The sequence below is a fragment of the Xiphias gladius genome, chromosome 22 (assembly GCF_016859285.1).
Source record: "Xiphias gladius isolate SHS-SW01 ecotype Sanya breed wild chromosome 22, ASM1685928v1, whole genome shotgun sequence".
Taxonomy (NCBI): Eukaryota; Metazoa; Chordata; class Actinopteri; order Istiophoriformes; family Xiphiidae; genus Xiphias; species Xiphias gladius.
In genome coordinates, this window is record NC_053421.1 from 2,374,519 (window position 1) to 2,395,599 (window position 21,081).

Genomic DNA, 21,081 nt, shown 5'->3' on the forward strand with positions numbered 1-21,081 from the left:
CTAGCACAACACACCCAAATTTCCAACCAAACTGTCAGGGGTCAAATTGAATTTTGGGTAATGTAGATACCAGGTTTTGACAAGGAAGAAGACTGCATGGAAAAAAATACACGGTGGAGTGTCAGTGGACTACTCCTAAAAAGCTGCAGTAATCAATAATTTTAATCAAATTTCAAATGACTATGTGCAATGTGAAATCAATCATTAATATCAACAAACCCAGTAAGAAGTACTTTGTGTTTTTCAGCTTCTTGTTTTGGTTATATAGCCTGCAACTTTACTGCTTTTATTCAGTCTCACTGCTCTCAACAATCTCATTTCCAGCAGGCAGATGATTTCAGTGAAAAAGCTCTGATAAACCCAGCAGAAAACAGCAAACACAGTCAGAGACCAGCTGGTGAACACAGTGGAGCATTTAGCAGCTAAAGAGACAGATATTTTTCTCAGTGGTTGGTGGACACCATAACAAGGCTAAAAGGAGAGTTGATATTGGACTGAAAATTCATCAGAAGGCCAGAAACTCCAAATGAATGCTAACGTTGCTCTGTGTTTGCTGGATGTCTAAACAGGCAATGGTCTGTTAATACATTAGCCATATCATCTTTAAACATGTGGGTTTCAGAAACAGTTTAGCAGGAAAATTACATATCCATTGTCACAGTGTGTTTTGATGACTGTAACTGCTACCCTACTGCACTGTCTTTTACATTAGTCCATTTCATGAACCTCAATGCAATACACTGGCAAATACAACTAATTTGATACAAGACATTTTTAACTTTTTAACTAGATTAGAAAAAGCAATCATAGTAGTATTGATCTAACTTAAATACAAAGAGAGAATCTGGGACTTTTTGAAAGGACCTGTGGAATCTGATCCTTTTATTGAGTCAGCATCTTGCAGTCATTAGTTAGCTTCAGTCTGCCGTCTCAATGGTGGTTTATTCTTTACTAAAACCTAAACCTAATTTTAGCTCTAAGCTTAGAGCTGACAACAGGTCCTAAGGCTTTATAGAAAGCTCTTCAAGAAGAATAACTGGAAACACATCCTCAAGTAAACAAATTCAAGAGCACACACATGCACACACACACTCAAGCCATTCAAAAAATAAATGAGTAATCTTGGCTCTATGTTCCTCTCCACCCTGGTGTGCTCAGCCAGAGAGGGTAGTGTGGAGTGCTGTTCCTTTGGCAGCAGCACGATGTGGTGCACCCCTGCACACACACACACACACACACACACACACACACACACACACACACACACACACACACACACACACACACACACACACACCACACCCACATACACACAGAAGAGGCAGAGAGGAGCATTCAAGGCTATCTATCAATATCTTCCTGCAGCTCAGGAAAAAGGAAAAAGAGAAAAGAAGAGTTCAGAGGTCAAACAAGAGGTAGCACACGACATCTTGAAGTGATTTTCAAACACAGACATAAAACACCTATCCGGCCCTGCAGTGGGATCTGGTAACTACCCTTAGACTGACAAACACCAGTGTCACCTAGGTGTATATCTAAAACTCTGATTTCAATGACTGCGGTCCCTCTCCAGTTCTATAGAAGTTTCTGCTGACCACAGGCCATGTAAAAACATTTGATTTTCTTTGCCAATTGAGTGTTTGATGACTTTTTTTATGAGGTGTGTTTTTTTGGATTTGACCCCTGATTTACAGAACTGCTATCACTATAAGAATTTTAAGTCAGCAGAGAATTTTACTGCCCCTTAATGCCTAAAATGCAAGTTTATAAGCCTTGAAAATATTTATCACAGACCTGAGTAGGTCTAGCCCTTATCCAGGACTCCTGGATCACCATCTCCAGTAACTCATATATTTCAGTTACTGAGTGGCTCAGATAATATGTTACAGGGAGAATGTTGAAAATACTAGTTCACTAAATGATAGACAATCTTTTCGGCAACTGAAAGATGTCACATGGGTACAACGTAACAAAAGCACCAGTCAAGAAATGTCCCTGCTTTTAAGGTCCATACAAACCATCTAAAAACAATGGCAGAGATTTCTTCCTCGCTTGCTGACTCACTCACTGTCCTGTAATAGCACAGAAGCTATTATAGCAATAATGATGACTAAAAATCTCCCTTGTCTATCTTCTGGTATTGATTGTAATAGAAAAGACCTTTGTCTGTTAGTAGATCATATTTTTGTTGAGCATGAAAGTTCATTCTTCACCATGAAAACAGTAGTTTGACAAAAATAAAAAAAATAAATAAGATGAAGACTCAAGATCCATTTATTAGGACTTTTTTAAGATCTTAGAAATGAAAAAGGAATATCGATGCATCAGAAAATTGGTCAAGTGCTTAACTGTTCCATCTCTAAATACAGTATACAGTATATTTCAAACCTGTATAATTTATATTCTTGATTTTTATTGATGGGATGTGCTCATTTGATACCCCTGTCAGTTTGTTACAATATTTCAGCTGGTAACACACTCGCCATGGTGCTCTGAAGGCTTGTTCGTGAAAAAGTATAGAAATCCTAATGCTCATTTGCATATCAAATAACCCCTTATTTTGGACTCATCCAAAGTTGAGAAAGTTGTTTCAGTGATTTTGCCAAACGAAAATAAAAATGGCCACGTTTAAGATGGCAAATATTGTCTCAAGATACAGACTACTGGCAGCTTGAGTACAAAAGCATCTAAACCACATGTCATTTGAACCCTGCTGTTGACACTTGGTAACATGAACGTCTATAGGAAGAAACACACAACCCACACAGTGACGCTGCCCTCCTGGCAGCTTCCGATGCTAACACCCAGGGGGGCCCCTACACAGTTTACTTCAACAACATTACAGTATGTTATATTAGGAACACAGCAGTTTGCTTTATTGTAAATGTACATTCACCACTGACTCCCAACAGACATGCACTGCAGTACTTGGAGTACATTTCAAAGGTGTAAATGTGATGAGTGTTCATATATCCTACACAGTGTCTAAACTCCACTAGGCATTCTACACTGGGCTATATTCAGGTGATCACTACCTCTGAGCAAGTGCGGGAGCCAACTCTTGCTGCTGGCAGCACAAAGCTCCCTCAGGCCTGCCTGATGATTATTCCTCCTGTACAGCAGTGCTGCCACAATCAATCAGACCCTGATTGTCTCTCCATAGGCCTGATGGAAGAGAGCTAGGTATCAGCTGAATGCTATTGAGACTGGCGCAGGATCAAGCATGCAGCTTCTGCAGCAGTATGCTAACAACCACGTCAAGCTGGAGTGTGTTTAAGTACGTATATAAAAATTTTGACATGCTTCAATTTTTTTTAAGCGTAATAAGCTTAAAGTCAGTCATAAGGCAAATTTTTCTTTCTCTCAATACTGTTTCTCTGACCACATAAAAACTAATCTCATTCTGACGCACAACTTAGGCATTTCTTTCCTACTACAGCTGACATTTTTTTAATGGAAGTGACTGATTGCGTGTGAGCAGGCTTATATTAGAAGCACAGCATTAGAAAATGTGTGAATTCCTGGCCGTGATCACGGCTAGATAATTCTGAGAGCAATGCTCAGTCTGCTTGTCAGAGTGTGACCTCACACAACCACACTTCCCAGGAGTATAACAAGAGCGAGTGAACAAAAAAAAAGAGAGAGAGAAATGAATAAGACATAAAGTTTTACTGATGTAAAAAACGATCTCTCTTAATGTCAGGTGTGGACTGCAGCTTGTTGTAATCCTCCGCTAGGTAGCAAGCTGACGTTGGAAATGTTGTGTCTGAGATTTGAAAATGACAATGAGCCTCTGACGGTGGCAATCTGATATTTATTGTGTGTGCAGTTACAGATGGTGCAAAGGCTTTCCGTCCTTCAGAGGATACAGTGTGTGATATTTAACTGGTGCTGGTGGTGACTGAGGATGAACACTGCAGTCCTGTGAAGTCCTCCACAGTGCAATCACATCAGAGGGCTTTTGGTTGAGCTATTTTCCTTCGGCAGTATATATCTAGGGTTCAACTAGTACCTGTTAATTTTTTTATGACAGAGAAAGTGGACCTAAAGCAAAACCTCCTTGGCAAAGGTCAGAAAAATATTATATGACTCACAAAATGAAAATTGAAGGCAGACAATATGTTCCACAATATTGTTGTTACTCAGGGTTTGACACCCAGTCCTATATGCCTGACACTGACCAACTAATATGTGACTCCAAAGGGAAGGAAACATTGTTTTAACCTTTTGGGGCCCTGAACAATCTTTAGGCCACCAAATTTTTATGAAATTACAAGTTCCTAGAACTTCAATTGGTGTCTTCAAATTGCTTTGTTGGTCCTGTAATAGTCCAGAAAGCCAATTCATTCAACTCCTAACATTTGATTACCTTTAACCAACAACTGCTATTGTTGTAACTTTAATTTTAGGCAAGTTACCATAAAGGTGGAGCTTTAGGGATGGCATTGTCTCTCAGTCCACCACTCTGGACTGTGAGACATTGTCTTAAAATCTGGTACGTGGCGCCCAGTGGATGAATCCTAATGACTTTAGCAATGCTCTGACTTTTCATCTTATGACATACAGAGATTAATATTTTTGGTTCACAGTAAAACATCTGAAATTTCATCCAAATTTCAGTTTGTCTAATTCTTTGGGTTTATGTACAAATACCTGCAATACTAATGACATTCCTACCAGCCTTTCATTTCTAATCACCATCCTATTACTGTGTCTGATCTCTAATCGTGATGTGACGTCTGACCCTGAGTCTTTTGTGGAGGATGCAGCTAAAAGATATGAGTTGAGAGTCTGATAATATCCAGAAGTCCAGAAGGTTGACAAGGAAAAGTAACATTCTACTGCAGCATGAACTAATCTGAGCCATGGGCCACAAACACTTTTATCACAAGTGTAGGGAACTCTCTAATCAACAACACAGTGTGCTTCACTCTGTCGGTTGAACTGCCTCCAACCCACCTCATCGCATCTCACTCTTTCATCAAAGGTCTTTTATCTCTGCTGATTTACAGGCTGATAGATCCTAATGCCTTGTCTCCTGCTCCTCAGTCATTTCTCCTGCCCTTCAGCTCAGCACTCTGTTGAGTCATGTCAAGGTTTATATCCACAACCATGTAGGGCTTAAAACCCAATGGAGCTACAGAATGATAACCAGAGAGGGCTTTAATCAACAGCCTTTTCTTTGTAATTTCAGGGAATGTTATCAATGCATCACACTGATTGGAATTTTCAAAGCTGTCAAAATAAGCATCGGTAATTGAACTTATAACCAGAAAAAAATCAATTTCATGAGACTTTGCCTGTGCTGCTCTATGCATGCTAATTTAGTATTGGTAAATGCTTCAGCCAATAGCCAGTCATGTTTCTGACTTTGCTTTTAGAAGAAAAGTGATGTTGAAAACCAAAAAGACGAACAAGGAGGCAAATCCACATATATAGTCCCCTCGCTGTAAATAGACAGTATAGCTTATGAAAACAGATGGAGCAGAAATTCATCAGGGCTTCATGGTCTGAGAGAGATGTTTTCAAAATTGTCATTCACTCTGTGAGGCAGTCTCACCAGGGATAAGACTTCAAAATCATGTCAGCCATTTTGTCCACTCTGATTCTTCATCAGCTTCTATTTCCAGGTCAGCTCAGGATGAGAGTGGGAGGTTGGAAAGAAACGGTTAACTCAGTGATCTGTTTGTGTGACACTGAGTATATTTACATTCTCCCAAGAAACCAGGTTATGTGTAATGAGCTTTCCTTTCATCTCCCCACACAACATTAACAATACTTTCCCTGTCTGAAGTCTTTGTCATGGACATGCTCACGTGTAAAAAGCTAATTTGCAAAAAAAAACAAAAACCCGCAGACATGCATAGAAATGGCCAAGAAAGGGTTCCCCTAAGATGAACCTAGCTGGGAAAATCCCTTTCTCTAATCCCCTACCATGATTAAAAAAACTGTTCTTCTCGTATACATGATGTTGATGAACTCCTATTGCTACAGAAAGCCAACAATAACGCGATTACTAAATTAAGTTCAAACGCACTGAATTTTAGGTGATTGGCAGTTTAAGCTCATCTTAAAGCTGAATTATCAATATAGTGGATGAGCAACTGCATCCAAAAATATCTGGATCTTTGATAATTAGTCACCAAGGTACAACCATGTAAACATAAGAACATAAAAACATAAAAACATAAGAAGAGAAGTCAACCCTGACTCCCAAAAAGTAAAAGTAAGAAACATCCCATCTCATACTACAGCTAATGATTATTTTCTCAATAAATCAATCAATAGTTTTGTCTGTAAAATCTCAGAAATTAGTGAAAAATGCCCTTCATGATTTCCAACAGTCCAAGTAAACAACCTTAAAAATGTCACATTTCACCTGACCAACAGTCGAAAACCCAGTTACTTCTTGTTTACCATATACAGTATAGGAAAAGTGTCAAATTCTCACATTTCAGGAGCCGGAGCCAGAAAATGTTTGGCATTCTTGCTCATCAGAGTTGCAGAGTAATTTTCTGTTTAGTCAATTCATTGATTAGTAAATAATCAGTGCAGCTCTAATCCACATTTCAGGAGCCGGAGCCAGAAAATGTTTGGCATTCTTGCTCATCAAACTTATAGAAAAGAGTTGCAGAGTAATTTTCTGTTTAGTCAATTCATTGATTAGTAAATAATCAGTGCAGCTCTAATCCAAACACCTCCTGGTAGAAACCTGATAGAACATTCAGTGGTTTAAAATAGTTTTCATTCAGATACTAACTGTGTCTGTCTGCTGTTTGCTACTGAAAACAGCTGCCTTATGCGGCTGTAAGTTACGTTATGGCATTACTGAGAGTGAACCAGAACAGTAAATGTATGGACCAGACAGCTAAATGATGGGGCTAAACAGGCTAGAGAGCTCCATTAAACTGAGCGAAGCTGCGAATTCAGATGACAATTCTCTGTAGGTTCATCAACAAGAGTGACCCCTCTCACATCGTTTTCATATTGGCATTTGATACATTGCTATTGCAAAATATTGGTTAAAGCTGCTTTAAAAGTTTTGGTTTTTTTGTTTGATTGTTTTTTTTTTAACAATTGTCACCTATATATTTACTGGACAGGATATTTTACAGTTGAAAAATAAACTCTCTACTTGTGACACTTTCAAAACATCTCTTTCAAAATTCTGTACTTTTGTTTCCTGTCTTTTATTGGCTGAAATATACAATATTTCAGCCAAAATATATAATATAATATAATAGTTGAATCGAATAATACATCAGCCTGGTGGATCAATTTATAGGTTGGGCTGTAGTACAATGTTATCATAACCAACTGAACCGATGGTCAGACCTACAACAATAAAATTTGAGCAGAAATGAATCAAGTTTTCCTTTAAATTATCCAAGAGATTGTTGTGTTTCGTTGATTAGAAACTTTGAACATCCTATGAAATGGGAATATAGAGTTGTTAAAAAATAATTCAGAAACCGCCAACTCCTCCAACTCCCCAACTCGATGGCAACTTTTGTCCGATTGACCAACTGGTTAAAGGCGAGAGCAATATTTAGTGAAGCAGTTTCCAGTGGCCACAGCCACACATTTTTTTCTTCTGCATTTATTTGAAAGTAATACAGTAACAAATTGAACCTGTGCCAATGACAACGAGGCAACGTATTGACAAAGAAATTTTGTGGTTATAGTGACAACAAATTTATTACAAACAGTGCCAATGTGAAGAAGCAATTCACTAGGAAAGTGGGAGTTTTTGGACTGTGGGATCTCAGGTTTCATCTGATGTCTCAGTTAAAAATGGACAATTCAGGTGAAAGGATATTTGGCTGTCTTCAAAATGCTAATTCAAGGTGTTAAAACATGAAAAATGAACAAGGTTGAATTTATTTGGGTCGATTTTAATCCTTCTCAGAATGCCAATGGAACATTAGAATTCCAGGCTCATACCGTGACAAAAACCGATGAGAGAAGCAAGACTCACGGCATGAAAGCACAAAACTTAAAAAAATCCCACAGAATTCACAGCGATTTATGCTCCTTGGAACTAAAGACAGCATTTAATGGATTCTCCAAGGGCTTCCCGTAATTAAGGAACACATTTGTTGCATTAATTCTTGATTCTGACATCAAACACGTGAAATTATTGAGCTCAGATTGGACAGACAATAGATAATGATTATCATATGTGACAAAGACAAAATGGAGAGCGACAAAGTAAGAGTGTACAACAGAAAGAGAACAAAGATTCAAAGATGGCTAATAGGTAAGTCATTACTTCAGTAACAATCATGACTTCTGTCAACTAAACAACAAACCCGGACAGTTTGGTTACGTCTAATGTTATAGACAATACTGGGACAGCAAAATGGTTCATAACAATAAATTCACACAACAACACACACAAAGCAGATAAGCAGAGAGACCACCCTGAATAATCAAAGCCTTCCACAGGCTCTTTCTGTTGAATGCAGCATTTTTTTCCAGAGATTTACACTAAGCCAGGCAGGTTTCAGTATCTTTTTCCATTAGAGACAGAGACAGACAGGGAGAGAGAGAAGGCAAAGAGCTTGTGATGTTCTCAAATCATTCATCCATTTGTAACAACTCACATGGGAGCAGAGGTTTCCTTCCCTGGTCAGATTTTTAGGCAGAGAAGCCTCCCCTTGAATAAAAACTGAAAACATCTTCAGTTCACATTCTTTGACAAGCGGCTGACATGCGGGTGTTTGACTAAAGTGTCAGGATCTGTATTCATTTCCTGTTTTATTTTGAAGTCTTGGTTCTGTTGTGTTAATGTTTGTTTGACTTCCTGGTTTTTCCCGCCTGTGTTGATTACTGTCTCCACCTTAATGTCTTTCACCTGTGTATTGTTTTCTGTGTATTTAAACCCCGCCTAATTTTTAATGCGCTGCCAGATTGTCTTTGTTACTATTGCATTATAAGCTCTCTCGCATTTAGTCCCGATTTTGATTCCCTGTGTATGATCTGTTTTTCCGGTATTTTTGTGACCCTCGATTCTGGCTGTTCCTGATCTGCCTTGTTGCCTGGTTTAACTGACTCCTGGTATTTTGACCTCTGCTACGTCTCTCGGATTAAAGATTTGGATTTTGGACATTTTACTTCGGCCTGACTCTCTCTCTCTCTCTTGCACTTGGATCCACACACACCTGTCCTTACATAAAGACTATTTGTGTATGATAACAGAAGTCAGAAGTTGTTACACACCCCTCCAACCCCCCAAATTCATTTTCCTGTAAAAAGGGCAAAATGAGACTGATTAACGACCTGTGCACCCACTGCAGTGTGTAAAAAGTCCTTTCACTCTCTTTTCACTGACCACTGTTGACTGATGCCATCCAAAAAAGAGGTGCTGCAGTAACCTTCAGCCCCAGGGTGAGGTGTATTTGTATTTTTCTTTTACTGTCACATTACATTACACCCCACCTCTCCCAGTCCCTGTCACCAGTAAGCCCTATAGTAGTAGTAGTGGTAGTAGCAGTGTCATTTTTAATGGTTAATGAAAAAAGAAAAAGAGAAAAAAATGGCCCGCCTTTGAAAATCAAGATCAAGTCCAAGTTTCCTTTGAACAATCAGAAAACACACTTTTTGAAGCCAAAGACCAATGACCTCTTTTGTCATTTAGACTGGAGGATCTATTGGCCTATTGTGATGTCATTAGCCAGCTGCATATTTTTATGTCATAATATCGAACATAGGAAAGGAAAGCAATAAGAAACTTTGCTTTTCCTGATGTCTGAATGTAGGCGCTCAGTCTGACCAGCTATCTTTATGGTTTAAACAGACACATAGTTTTATATTCACTATGATAAACGATAATCAGTTCAACAGGCACCATTGGCAAACAAGCTCTCTAGCTTCGTTGGCTCCTCTCAGACATGGAAAGTACAAATGCATGCACATACACTATCACACTCTGCTGTTTTAAACCAAACTCCAATATGTTCACACAATGTAGCTGTACACCATCATTCAGTTTCTTACAAAATCATGTTGCAGGACAGGGAGGAGTCTTTTTCCCTCTCAGATTCTTTACATTCTTACTTAGCAGAAAGGCCCATTTATAGCAAATGGCCCTAGCTGATTCCCATGGCACTGACTTCTAGAAATGGTCTGCTTCACATTGTTTCACCACAAAAGTCCTGTCCTGGAGAAGACCATGGGCTTTATCTTCTTATCTAAATAAGCACAGGAAACTTGACAAACAGCCCTGTTGCCAAATATATGTGACGTCCGTGATATTCAAGCTCTAATGTCCCTTCGCCAACAAAAATAAAGACTTTTCCAAGGTCCTCTCAATGGGAAAATCTTGCAATGCAGCATTCCTCACTGCCCCATCTACACACCTCCACACTACAGCTGAGGCTACAGCATAAGAGTTTCTCTGCATGGTGAATATGGGACATAAGAAATCTGATGAAGGGAACAAGACTAGGTCAAAACCTAGTATATAGCTGGACTGTATATGGTCAATGTGCAAAATTGAGGACGTAGTTGAAAACTGTTGTGGAACTGCTGTAAAAAACTACTTTCAATGGAAAGTTGCTAAAGGCTGCTAGACACGTGGCTCTTTGTCGCTAGATGATGGTAATACGCTAATTAACCATGTGTCAGCTGTTTTCAACTCATCAGTTTGCTCCTCTCCTACTGTCTGTGCTCACATATACAATAATTTAATGCAGCCAGATTCCCAACAAAGCTGTTCTCATTTACATGTTTTTCTGTTTCTGTTGTCAGACAACAGAACAAATATGAAATCGTGACTCAAACGAGGCTCATTAAGACGACATGTTAACCAGCAGTAACTTCCAAGCCATTTCCAAGCTGCTGCTCTGCTCTGCCACAATCCTGATTTTATAACAGCAACGATGTCTGACAAAATCACCAGACACATAAGTTAAAGACAATGGCTGTGCTGTGATTTCAGCCATAATTTCTTTTAAAATGATTGCTCAGAGAGAAAGTTAGAAGCTCATTCACATTTATGTCAGCTGCCGTGACGTCAGTTGAATGAGATGCATAGAGAGGTCTTCCCCCGGAGGGAAAGCCCGACCTCGCGCTTGCGGGGCAATAATGCAACACCACTCTCTTCCACAGAAAGTAGATAAGGTTTGTCCAAAAAGTCACTAGTTTTGTCGCTAAGTGTGAAAAGTCACTACATCTAGCCGCCATTCATTTTGAAAGAGCAACGACCAGTGGGGAAACTCCAACATTAGGACGGCTGCCCAGTGATGATCACTCAGTCAGTCAGTCCGAGACATTCGCGTTTATAGGGCTAGCCCTGCTGTTGTGGTCCAGCCAAAAAAAAAACAAAAAAAACAGTCAGGTTTCTTAGAGGTTTAAGTACACAATGCTGAAAGGCATTACTGTATTTCAGGGATGTCATTACTGTTAGCGTTGTTTCTTCCTCTGATAAAAGCATCTAGAGCTCAGAGACAGTAAATCCCAAAACAAGGAAAGTTAGAAGATGGTTTCCTTCAACACTCAGACATATTTATCTGTCAATATTACTTTATCACATTACAGTAATGCCAAGCATGTGTTTGAAGTTATTTAGAAACAGTTTTGTTTTCAAATATCAAATGTCCCAATCTCTCACAATTTACTAATAACCAAATCCCATGGAACTTTATCACAAATATTTGTTTACATTATAGGTATATATTTAAAAAAATCGAAAGCCAACATATCATCATGAGATTATTTTACTCTCAAATATCAATATCAATGTATGGGTATCAGCCTCAAAACATCAGTATCAGTCTGGCTTAGTTGTTTAATAAAGAACTAGAAGTTAATCTGCAAGTCCAAACATAGAACAGAGAACACACTTTTAACAGTAGTATTTCTTTTTCACCTAAATTGTTTTAAAATCAAATACCTTCTGACTTTTTGTTGCTGACTGTCAAGCTAACTGCTCTGTATTTCCTTAGTCATCTTGCAAAATCTTGGTTTCACAGCTTTTAATGGCTGCCAATATGTCCTATTATATCATTGATTCCAATATTGATCCGGTTTTGTGTTCATCGAACGCTCAATGAGCAGGCTGGAAAAATAACCAAACCAATCAGAGCTTTGTAGGCAGGATTTAAAACGAGATCAACTTCCTGTGCCAAAGCCTGAAAAACTGCCGCAGAAATTGCATCAAGCATTGATGAGGTCAACATAGCTATATCGCTTGCGGAAAGTCAATTTACAAAAATAACAACTCTCAAATCAGCATATTTATTTTAATCAACATGAAATGCTGTATGTTAAGCTAACTACTCATGCTCCTGCAAACAAAACTGCAGCAATTAAATCAGATGATCAATTTAGTCCTGATGTCTTTTCACTCAGATGTCTCTTGAAGAACGGCTCTGGATTTCAGCAGGTCTATTGTATGGATTGATTTTAAAAACATAACAACCAACCACGGCAGCAACACGTCCGCATCATCAACACAAAGCCTGCTGGTGTCTAATCACTAATTCAGTGAGTGATGTCGCCGCCTCTTGCAGTCAGTCCGCTCAATATCACTTTAACTCAAAAGAGCTACCAAGCAGGATTTCCATGCCAATACAAACATAAGATCCCGGTATCCCCAAACCTACTGACTGCTTCATCAATGAGCCACCTACAACAGCCGACGGAGAGAATGTGAGAGAAATCAATACGTTATACAGGCCTGCACAATAACACTGCCCAAGTGTTCCTGCAACAATACAGATAATCTACAGGATGAACTAAAAACTGTTTTGGGAGTTGTGATGACGTGTAAATACAGTGTAGCTTACAACAAAACAGAAGCATCTAGCTTTGCGTAATATAAGATTATATACTGTGAGGTTATATAAATTTGCCAAGCATCAGAGATTTTGCCATACCATTTATAGTATACCTTGGTAACTATCCCTTTAATATTTCTGTTTGTTTTATACAATTTTGGAAAATGCTGCAAACCGATGAAGAAGACCGCTTTATGGGGATTTTTCCACATTTTTAATGCCCACTCCTACACGCTTCATTAATAATTTGTGGATTCCACATGGAGCCTCACCATCTAAAGCTACATTAAAAGATGCTGGTGTTCTAGTAAATTAACTTCTTGGTTACATTACAGCTGCAACTTCTAGCCGGCACCTGCGTCTCAGTCTTTAAAGCTGCATCAATCAATATTTTTGTATTACAATAGTAAGTAAAGGTATAACTGCATGTAATGAAAAAGGGGTTGTATGTTATGAAACAGTAAACTCACAGAGAATTATCACCATCCATTCAGTTCCCTTCAGGTCTAAGGAGCATTTTAGTGTCTTTCGGCTCACTGTTTTGGTTTTATAGCTGGCATCTTTATTGTTTTGGTTCAGCCTCACCGCTCTCATCAAACCCATTTCCAGCTGCAGGCAGCTATTTTCGGTGAAAAAGCTGTTATAAACCCATTTTTAACTACCTGCTCAGCATTAAACAGCAGACAGACACAGTCAGAGACCAGCTGGTGGACACAGTGTAGCATAGAGCAGCTTAAGAGCCAGGTATTTTTCTCTGGAGATAGTGGACTCAAACAGGACTCCAAATAAATGCATCATGTCTGCTTGATGCATGGACAGCGAACTGCTTGCTTTATAAGGCCAATATGTCACATATGTGAGTCAAACACTGGCCAAACATCACACTGCCTGCATCATACTGCATCGTGTAGCAAAGCGGAAACATGAGGACTCAATTCACCAGCACACTGTAACTGCTCAAAGAGGAGGCCATTTGACCACTTTTTTTTTTTTTTTTTTTTTTTTTTTTTGAAAATTAACAAAAATGTACAAGAAATGTGAAAAAGGAGATTCGGACTATTTTCACTTTAGGACTGTGGGCACAATGTGAAACAAGTCTGGAGCCATGGATATATTCATACAGAGGTAATGTAGCTGGTGCATATGCTGATGTTTCATTTGGCAGGTCTGAGGAGACCTGTGATGGGGCCTGACCCTGAGGGACATCTCTGCAATGAGAGGGAAAACCACCATGCTGCACACATGAATATATTACACGCCATATGCACTGAGTTACAGCAGGATCCACATCCAAAAACATCAACTGCAATGCAGACTGTTCTGACAACATCTGGCCAACAAGACCCTGGAATCTGTGTTATTCACTAAAATTATTCATCAACACTGTGGTGGTATCGCCCTGAAATTGGGCCAGTGATGTCACAAGCTCCCAAAAAATCACTTGTTTTCAACCTACCTCATCAAAGCCACTGTCCTCTTTCTTGAAAGCTGCAAAAACAAGAAACAAAGAGAGAATCAGACACTTGTTCTATTGACATCTTTTGAAGAATGAACAACATAAAAAGTCTGTGACGGCAGAGATGCATCATGGCACACAACCTTGTCACTGTGCCAGAACTTATCAGGAATTCATTCTGTGCTCATTAAAGCAGCGTGGGTGTTGCTTTGGTTTGAGCTGAAAAGGAGTTCACTAGTCCTGGTGACGACTCACTTTTCTCATTTCGTTAGGGCAGAGAGCAAGACTAGCAGGAATGAAAAGATTCTAACATACATTATCATATTCTACCCAAGCAGTATTTTGTAAACTTTTATGTGTATGGGTATAAATATGAATTAAAAGGTGGGGGAATTACCTACAAATATTCAGGACAGGACGAGGACAAAAATCAGACTTCAACATATACTTTGTTCTCCTGCAAGACGGCTAAGCTGTGACTGACATTTTTCAGGTGATTTTTCAAACCCCTTGTAGATTTGTGATATGCCACTTTCCTTTGGCATATCTGGCACTTGACTTTTTGAGGGTCATCTTCCCAAATTTGGAAGTTATTCCAGGCACTCGACTTTTTCGACATCTTGGTGGCGTAGCTGTAACTTGTCAAGCCTGTCACTGGGCACGTGTCACTGTCCCAGTGTAAGTGCTAGTGACATTAGATGAGAGCTGTGATGCACAAAACTATCACTAAGATGAAATGTCCTTGTCTGAGTATATCTAATAATAATGATAATAATAATTAGTGTTGATGCATAATGAATAATGTAGGATAACTATTTCTTATTTTATGGGCTCTTTAGGATTTTTGTGGTAATGCATATATAACAATAAAAAAATCTGAACACTGATTACCATGGCAACGACCTCATTTTAATATATTTTAGGATTTTATGTCAATAACATTCTACAATGTAGAACCTGTTATTAAAATATAAAGACACATCAACATCTATTGTTCAATCTTACCAAGACTGTTAAATTGGATACGTAAATTCAGGTAGTATTTACAATATGACACCGTGCCTTTGTACGAAGTCTGCTTGAAACACTAACCCTTGCCATGACTACATACTGTTTACTCAACTTCATGGCATCAAAGCCTTGAGACATGTACATTTTCCCATTCAAGTGAATAGGAAAGGGCTCATTTTTCCTTGTCATGATATCATAGTAAATTTAATATCTTTGGGTTTCGGACTGTTGGTCAGACAGAGATTGTATTGTATCTATTGTGTGCATATGTTGCAATAAGGAAGAGGTGTGCTTTGGTAGGTACAGTTCATGATGGCGAAATTTGAAAAATCAAATCAAAATACTGATAGAAGCCCATACTTACAGATTTTTACCCTAACATGTGATGTGTATCTGGATAATGGCATCTGATCACAGGCTTTTGCACTTTTGTATATAAAAAGCTGCTTGATTTTTTGTTACTTATAATTCCACACTGACAATCCACTGTGTTCCTCGCATTAATTGCAGGGGATGGCAATATCGCATTGGATATCAATATTGTTGACATTCACCATGAGAAGGAGGGGAGTGAACAACACTGCATCCCACTTGACAGTTTGTTTGTTTCTGCAGCTTTGATTTCTAAATCTCTCTCATCGTCCCAGAGGCTAATGGAGAGTATTATTAATAGCTAAATGATGGTTTTTCAGCTATTAACTCCTCATCATGATTATGTTGTCTAATGAGAAAGGCAGTACAGATGGGTAAATGACAGAGTGCTCTGGGGGCTGCATCCCAGTAAAATGACTTATTTATGTCAGAGTGAATGTTCGGAAGCATCGTCAGCCCAGTCACTGAGCCGTTACACTGCTGCTTCCTTGTCCTCAGACGCACAGTACACACACATTCCCCAAAGACCAGCCAGACACTCCAGACAGCATCAGCCGTAAATCCACACTCAATACAATGGATTAGACTGCAGGTAGACAATAAAGCTGCTGCTCTGGTTGACAAGTAAGATTTAGTTTAGTGTGCACAATACAGGAAAGGCATATTACACTATCTAGTCGAGTATATACAATTAAATTAATATTTATATTTTTAAATATCAACTTAGAAAATAGTTACAATGGGAAATATACATTTTTGGGCAAATTATTTGTATTCAAAATGTTGTTTGTAGTGTTAATATATAATTTTACTAAATATTGCTGGGGCTGAAAAATTTGAGAAAAATATTTAATTGTGATTTTTGTGAATTGTATGAGATGTGATTAAAGGAATAATTCAGCATTTTGGAAATGTGCTACTTCACTTACTTGCAAAGAGTTTGAGAAGAGACTCTAATATATGTCTGTTAAGCATGAAGCTAGAGTCAGAAGGTGATTAACCTAGCTTAGCATAAAGACTGGAAGCAATATCTAGCCTCTTTCTAAAGATAACAAAGTCTCACTACGTAAAACATAGTATCCCATTTGTTTAACCTATAGACAAACAGAGTTTCCTGCTGGAGGTATTTCATCACAGTGAGGCATATTCACATTATCACAGAAAAGCAGCTTTTGTGCACACCTTGCGATTATTGCAAATGTGGTGTATTGCAATGGCTGTGTATCCATGTGCTTTGACTACAATATAGTAATTACATGTGACTTTTTGCACATGATATGATTAAAAAAGATGCTTTGAAAACTTTTAGGGAAAACATAAGTTGAAGACACTGCAATATAGTCTTAGGAATATTCAGTGGAGGATATATTCACTATAAATAAATGTAATGTCAAAATTCACTGCAGAAGAAGACCAAAAAAACTTCTGCCTTAAAAGCCATTACACCTCACTACTGCTTTTACAGCCCTTCATACTGCATCTCTCATGTTTGATTAGAGCTGCAGCAAAATAACTTTGCCCAATGTGTTATCTGCAGAATAGAGAAGAACCTAAAACTTTATGAAGTATATTTATAGCAGGCACATTATTAGATGAATTTAACCTTAATTTATCCAGAGAAGTTTCACTGAGCTCAAATGCACTTCTCCAGGAACAATAGGCAGACTACATCAACACTAATTCTAAAAAAGTCTTTTACAAGTGAAATCAATGTATTTTCACACTAGTGTTCTTATTTTTATAAAGATCTACTTCCACACTAAAACACCTGAGCAATAGCAAAATGGCTAACTCTCAGCCACTAAATGGAAAGATCCTTCCCTTCCTACTCTCTATGATCACTGACACCGTATTTTAACAGATAGCTATGCAGTTGTTCTAATTTACATATTTTTAGGTTTCTCTTGTCAGACAACTGCACGAACATAAAATAGTGATCTGATTGTGACAAAATCAGTCAAACAAAGCTAGCATGACACATCTAGGTTTTTCAGCCTCCGATGGACGATGGGCAGTGACTCTGTGGCCAATGGTGTAAAGGTAGAGGAGCATATTTGGCGCAGGGCCGGAGAGCAGGATTTGACCCTGGCATGAAGCACGAAGAAGCAGTTCCACTTGCATAATACATAAGAAAACAAGGAGCCAGTGTAGTGAACACCGCCCACTCACTTGAATGAAAATTGCTCGTCTGCTGCACAGACCAAAAAAATTTCTTGCGTCCAGGTTTGCCTCCATTTTGTGCAGTCCACTGCACAGCTGCATTGTGTGTGCAGTGGCCCCCCACTGGGCCCTGCTTGGCCCCGTAAACTTTACATTGTGATGAAGTTATGAAAATAAGACTCAATTTTCTAAGATCCTGGAAACTTTTACAAACATAAAACCTCCATGGATTAAAATTCATGATATACAGTAATAATTTATCTTGTTTGCAGGATTTTTTGCAGTATTGATTCACATACATCTCTTTTATATTGGTAGTCTATGGGGAAAATGTTTTTTGGGCTGCAGGAGATGTGGTCCCTGGGTGAAATTAGCACCAAGGCTGAGTGGAGGTGTTGTATCCAGCGCCATAATACATCCGTGGAACAGATTTGCATAGCGTGCACAGAAGGCCAAAACTTCAGTGGCCCCCAAGGACAAAGCACATACAAGAGTGAAAGCAAAGAAATCATGGGAAACGTGCTCCAAATCCAGAAATACAAGGAGTACCAAAACCATACCAATAGTGAAAACACATGCAAAAAGAAAAATATTACAAAACAAATTTGCTACACCAAAAGTGCTCTGGAAGGCTAGGGAGAGTGAACCATTTGGATTTCAAATATGTGGACAATTTATTCAAGTAATGCCTGTTTGGATGACTGGCCAGTCTGAGATGACCGGATGGTCTCACTCTCACCCGGCAGGTGGTTTCCTCACATCTCCAAAAACATCAGAGCAAATTACCCAGCGGTCATTAGTTGGACAGACTAACCACATGTTCGAATTCGAAATGGTTACTTTCTCGCCTGAAAAAATATTAAAACTTAATAGAGGGTAAGGTTAGGTACATACAGTCTCATGAAAACGTAATGTTGCTGCTTATCCAAATCCATCCCATTACCCACCCTAGTGACCTGGAGCACTACAGGTGTAGAAATTCTTGTTGCATGTGTTTTCACTATTGTATGTATGTATGTATATTTGTTTTGGAATTTGTTGCATTTCTGGATTTGTTGTATGATTCCCTTAATGTTTTTGCTTTCTGTCTTGTATGTGCTTTGTCCTTAGGGGCCACCATACAGAGAAAGAGGGGGAAATGGATAGGCTTTCTAATTTAACTGGCTTTGTGCAGATGTACTCTTAATCAAACTATATAGCTGGAAGCTGCAGTGACACACTGACCTCATGGCCACTCTGCAGCTCCTCAGAAGCAGTTGGTGGTTAATTGCCTGGCTCAAGGGCACCTCATCGGCCGTAATGAGGGAGAAACCTCTGTTAATTCACTTCACTACCCAGATTTATTCTCTACGTCCAGGGAACCCAAAGACCTTTTGGTCCCAACTGAAGGAAAACAAGAATTAGGGCTTTTAATAGGAAAATTTGAATTTGAATTTGAATTTGAAAAAGACTCTAATATGGGATAAACGTGGAAGTATAGTGATTTGCTGGCTTTGTTAAACCGCGCAATTAAAGTTAAAACTAGCTACCCTTCACATAGTCCAGTTATTTAATCTCTGGGTCGGGGGCCCACACGTCCCTACCGATGGGGCCACAGGAAATGTGTTTGATATTTGATTTACTTTTAATAAAACTGTATAAAAGGGGGTTGGAGATGTTCCATCATTTCCATATGATCCATCTGGGGCTTCTGCCACGATCTTGAAAAGACAACATACCACACTCAAATTGACATGTCAAACTGACAGCTCTCTAATTGCTCAGCTCATGAGGACCGAACCTGAGCTCTCAGTCCAGAAAAGGCTGAGGAACCCTGCATCAGTCTATTAACAGGCTTGAAGCTATTAGTATCCAAAATATCCATGCATTTTGTTGCACAGTGCCATAATTTAACATGCGATGCAGCCCTGCCCACTGGGACCAGTTGGATCAACACTCTTACAAGGACATAAGCAATAAAGCTAGCTCTTGAATGTGCTTTGTTAAAGCATCCGCAGACCGGAGCGAGAGCCCAATCAATGCTCAGTTGTGTTGATTTAGATGGGAGGAAAGGTGGCCAATGGGAGATGAGCGTCAGCACAGCGGAAAAGTCAATGTCAGTCTGTCTTCTCCTGTAACATCGACCCAAACTCACTTCTGTTTATCTCTCATCTTTTTTTATATGCTGCATCCAGCTATTCATTGTCTGCACACACTGCTTCAACCCTGAACCCTGTGAGGAGCTCTGCCAAGGCACGTGTGTGTGCCTGTCTGTCTGCAGCAGGATGTGTATTTATGAGTACGAGAGAGAAAAAAAGGGAAAAAGACGGAGAGAAAGATGAAACTAGATATGATGGGTGCACCTTGACTACCAGTGATGTGACTGTGATGTGTGATGATTGTTGTTCACAGAGTCAAATATGAGATTGCTTTAAGAGCTTTAACATCCATTATTGAAACATCTAGATTGCGATTTAAAAACTGAGTGTGATGATGATGACAATGATGATGCAGGGATTCATTTCTACTGTAGTCTGCACATACGCTGCACAAAATCTACCCCATATGTTTCATTAGATTTTTTGAATCAGAGGCTGACCTCTTCATCAGCATAGTCCATTTTTTTCTATTACAGAAAAACTAAACATGTTTTAGTTTTGCACTGTTGGTCAAACAGTCTGAATAAGTCAATTTGGTCATGTTGAAGTTGTAATGGCCATTTTTTACTATTTTATTATATTTCATTAGCCAATAATTTCTCAAGCAATCACAAAAATGAATCAACAATAAAAGTAAATGTCAGTTATAGCCTTACACTGTGTATACTGTACATTTTTGAATATCTTTAGATTTTCAGGAATGTGGATCAGACAAAAAAAGTACAGCCCGAGAGATATATCAGGGGTCACCATTCAGTGACCACTTGTCCATAGGGACGAAACCACTGAGTGGTTTGATGGGTTAAAATGATGGGAATCATATGCTATGGACTTCACAGTCACAAGATCTAAACCCAATTGAAAAACAATAGGAGAGTTTGGACCAATGTGTTAGTGCTCTCCAGCACAGTCATCAAAATGGTGTCCATCCCTCCAGTAGAGTACAGAGACTTGGAGAAACAATGCCAGCTGTTCTGGCAGCAAGTGGTGGCCCAACATCTTACTAAGACACTTATGTTGGGTTTTCCTTTCATTTGTCACATGTCTGAATGTCAGACAATAAGTAACAGGATGTCCCATGTACAACATATCTTGATCACAATAAGTAAATACAACCAATTAACCAAATATAAAATATTTTTAAAAAAATACTGGTTTCAAC

General features: G+C 38.9%; 1 protein-coding gene across 1 annotated transcript in view; it reads right to left on the reverse strand.

Annotated features, from left to right (window-relative positions):
- Window positions 1–21,081, reverse strand: part of cdk14 (cyclin-dependent kinase 14) — a 202,848-nt gene that overhangs the window by 180,355 nt on the left and 1,412 nt on the right. The window contains exon 2 of the mRNA XM_040118359.1: window positions 14,239–14,270. Within this exon, the coding sequence (XP_039974293.1) occupies window positions 14,239–14,270 (32 nt within the window). The remainder of the gene's footprint in view (window positions 1–14,238; window positions 14,271–21,081) is intronic.